A 4,133-nucleotide genomic window follows, 5' to 3' on the forward strand; every position below is an offset into this window, starting at 1 on the left:
CCCCCCCCCCCCCCTTTTATTGTCTTTTGTTTTCTAAGGAAGAAATTGACTAAATAATAGTAATAATAAATTAAAGTTAAGTCTGAACTATTTTCCTCGTGGGAACGATCCCAACCTCATTAGTTGGGTTTTTACTTGATACGACCGCTTTACTTCTTCTTTCAGAAGTAAGTTTGAGCGTATCAATGACAAATCTGAACCTCTTCCTATACCACTTCAAAATTTCCTCTTTGGCATTGTTATACCCCAACAAGGAAGGAATTATTTGAAGCTGAAGCAGGGAAGAAGTATGGATGTAATATACCAAAGCCTATTCCAGATTTGTATTGGTCATTTGTTACTAAAGCTTTAAAGCCTGAGATCGATGGTCTAGTGGAAGGGATGGGAAGATTATTTGATGAACAAGTGTGTGTTGTGATCTTGGAACCTACCATCCGAGATGTTGGACCTGAAGAGATGCTACAGAATTGGATGGCCACTCCACTTATGATCCATCGAATGTCTTGGTAGACGAAGACAAAAAAGGAAATGACTCATGAGTCATGACCAAAGTTTGTATGCCTTTTTAAAAATTCCAATGAAAGCCTCGTTTATTTTAAATTGATTATCTTGCCTTTGCAAATTATTCTCTAATATGTACATTTGAATTCTTTCTATCTAACATGGTTTATTTATTGTTCTTTTCAATAAAATTGAATCTAAACTTGCCAATGTTATGACATGTCATGAACACGGTGAACCAAGTAAGGTCAATGAAGATGAATGCGAAGAATATAATGAGAAAAGTATGATGCCGGAGCACCTCACCGAGGACTTGAGGCATCTTGAAAATGCCAAAAAGCCCAACCTGGATGAGAAAGAGATAGTAAACTTGGGAGATGACGAGTCGGTTAGAGAAACCTGAGTCCGTATCCATTTGACAACAATAGAAAAAGAAAAATTTGTTGAGCTGCTTAAACAATACATCGATGTGTTTGCCTGGTCTTATGATGATATGCCAGGGTTGAGCACCGATATTATTTCGCATTAAGTGTCTATCAATCAAGAATATTTCCCAATAAAGCAGAAGACCAGAAAATTCAAGCCAAATCTGAGTTTAAGGATAAAAGAAGAAGTCATGAAGAAGATCGAATCAAAAGTCATTGAAGTGATCAAATATCCCACTTGGCTGGCTAACATTGTTCCAATGGCAAAGAAAGATGGAAATATCAGGATATACGTGGATTATCGGGATCTCAACAAAGCAAGTCCAAAAGTCTCATTGCCAAACATCCATATACTCATCGATAATTATGCAAAACATGAGTTGCAATCTTTCGTGGATTGTTTTGCAGGATACCACCAGATCTTAATGGATGAAGAAGATGCAAAAAAAAAGCATTCATCACACCTTGGAAAGTCTACCATTATCGAGTTATGTTGTTCTGCCTCAAGAATGCTAGAGCCACTTACATGAGAGTTATGACCACCATTTTCCATGATATGATCCACAAATAAATTGAGGTGCATGTGAACGATGTCATCATAAAATCCCGTGAGATTTAAGATCATCTGAAACACCTAGAAAAGTTCTTTGATAGGTTACGTAAGTATGATTTGAAGTTGAACCCAGCCAAATGTACATTTGGAGTACCTGCAGGGAATTTACTTGGATTCATAGTTAGCAGAAGTGGTATCGAGCTTGATCATTCCAAGATTAAGGCAATTCAAGACTTTCCTTGTCCAAGACTAAGAAGGAAGTAATGAGTTTTCTTGGGAGACTAAATTACATCAGGCGATTCGTAGCTCAATCAACGGTGATATGTGAGTCCATATTAAAGTTGCTACGAAAGGATGCACCAACCAAATAGACCGAAGAATGTTAGAAGGTGATTGGCACTATCAAGAGTTACCTTTCAAATCCAATAGTATTGGTGCCACCACGTGCAAACATTCCTTTGCTATTGTACTTATTCGTCTATGACAACGCATTTTAGTGTGAGTTGGGACAACATGATGAGATCGGATAAAAGGAGAGATCTATATACTATTTGAGCAAGAAGTTCACATCCTATCAGGATCGTTTCACCCTTTTAGAGAGAAATTGTTGTACTTTGACTTGGGTGGCTCAGAAATTGCGACATTATCTGACTGCTTATACAACACATCTCGTTTTGAGAATGGACCCGCTCGAATACATATTTTAGAGAGCAATGCCCACGGGAAATCTAGCAAAGTGACAAATGTTGTAAAGTGAGTTTGACATTGTGTACATGACTCAAAAAGCATTTAATGGTCAAGCCTTGACCGATCACTTTGCTGGAAACGAAGTAGATGAAGGAAATGAGCCGATCAGAACATATTTCCCTAATGAAGTAGTATTATTTATAAGGGACGATATATCAGTATCATATCTTGGGTGGAGAATGTTCTTTGATGGAGTAGTGAACTCTAGAGGATCAGGAATTGGAGCAGTGTTGATATCTAAATCGGGGCAACATTTTCCAACAACAGCATAGCTTAGATTTCTATACACTAATAACATGGATGAGTACGAAGCTTGTATTCTTCGAATCAGAATGGCTCTTGACATGAATGATCAAGAATTACTGATAATTGGTGATTCAGACTTGTTGATTCATCAAGTTTAAGGAGAATGGGCCGTGAAGAATCCTAAATCTTACCTTACGTACAACTGGTACGGAGGTTATGTAAAAGATTTAGAAAGACCGAGTTCAGACATACCCCGAGAATGCATAATGAGTTTGCTGATGCCTTCGCAACCATATCATCCATGATACAACATCCTGAAAAAAAGTTACATTTACCCACTTGAGATAGGTTTAAAAGAACAACCAACACATTATTTACATCTGGAAGAGGAATCAGATGGAAATCCATGGTATATCAATGCGAAAAGTTGCTAAGAAGCTGCCAAATACCCCGAAAAAGCAACAAGTAGCCAAAAGAAAACAATCCGGAAAATGGCAAAACAACTTCTTTTTGAATAGAGAGGTTCTTTATAGGAAGAGTCCTAATCTGGGATTACTGGGATATGTGGATGTTGCAGAAGCCACAAAATTGCTTGAAGAATTGCATGCTGGAGTGTGTGGAACGCACATGGATGAGTTTACATTTTCAAAGAAAATCTCAAGGATGGAATACTTTTGGATGACTATGGAAAATGATTGTGGTTGATTTGGCCAAAGATGTCATAAATGCCAGGTACATGGAGATCTGATCAAAGTACCACCCCACGAGCTTAATGCGACTTGGCCATTTGCAGCCTGGGGCATGGATGTTATTGAATCAATTGAGAATGCTGCCTCTAATGGTCATAGGTTCGTTTTGGTCGCCATTGATTACTTCACAAAGTGGGCCGAAGCTGCTTCCTACAAAGTTGTAAGAAGAAAGTTTTAGCCGATTTTGTTCACAATAGTTTGATATGTAGTTTTGGAGTTCCTGATTATATCATTAAAGACAATAGAACAAATCTCAACAGTCACTTGATGAAATAGATATGTGAACAATTCAAAATTACTTCCCGTAATTCAACTGCATATCGTCCTCAAATGAATGGAGTTGTGGAAGCTACCACTAAGAACATCAAGAGGATATTGAGAAAGATAATGGACAACTACAAATGTTGGCATGAAAATTTGCCTTATGCCTTGCTAGGTTATTGCACTACAATTCAAACCTCAACTGGAGCAACTCCATATATATTAGTATACGGAACAGAGGCAGCGATTCCAACTGAAGTTGAGATACCATCTTTAAGGATTATTCAGAAAAATGGATTGAGCGATGCCGAACGGATTCGTGATCAATATGAACAATGTACATTGACTGATGAGAAAAAATGAGTATTGTCTGTCATGGCCAATTGTATGAACAGAGAATGACTCGCACTTTCAACAAGAAAGTAAGAGTTCAAAAATTTGAGGTAGGCCAATTGGTGTTGAAATGCATTTTCCCTCATCAAGACGAATACAAAGGAAAATTTGCACCTAACTGTCGAGGACCGTATGTTGTCCACAAAGTAATATCAAGAGGAGCTTTGGTCCTAGCAGAGATGGATGGCCGAGTGTGGCGCGAATCTATCAATTCGGATGCCGTCAAAAGATACTACATTGAAAATGATACTCCTTTCC

At 38.0% G+C, this 4,133-nt stretch overlaps 1 protein-coding gene across 1 annotated transcript; it reads left to right on the top strand.

Annotated features, from left to right (window-relative positions):
• Positions 1-2,889: 2,889 nt before the first annotated feature.
• LOC107022587 lies at positions 2,890-3,845 on the top strand. The gene is made up of 3 exons (XM_015223184.1): positions 2,890-3,084; positions 3,205-3,381; positions 3,498-3,845. Exons 1-3 carry the CDS (start codon positions 2,890-2,892, stop codon positions 3,843-3,845), a joined length of 720 nt encoding a protein of 239 aa, XP_015078670.1.
• The last annotated feature ends 288 nt before the right edge of the window (positions 3,846-4,133 follow it).

This window comes from Solanum pennellii, chromosome 1 (assembly GCF_001406875.1).
Source record: "Solanum pennellii chromosome 1, SPENNV200".
Taxonomy (NCBI): domain Eukaryota; kingdom Viridiplantae; phylum Streptophyta; class Magnoliopsida; order Solanales; family Solanaceae; genus Solanum; species Solanum pennellii.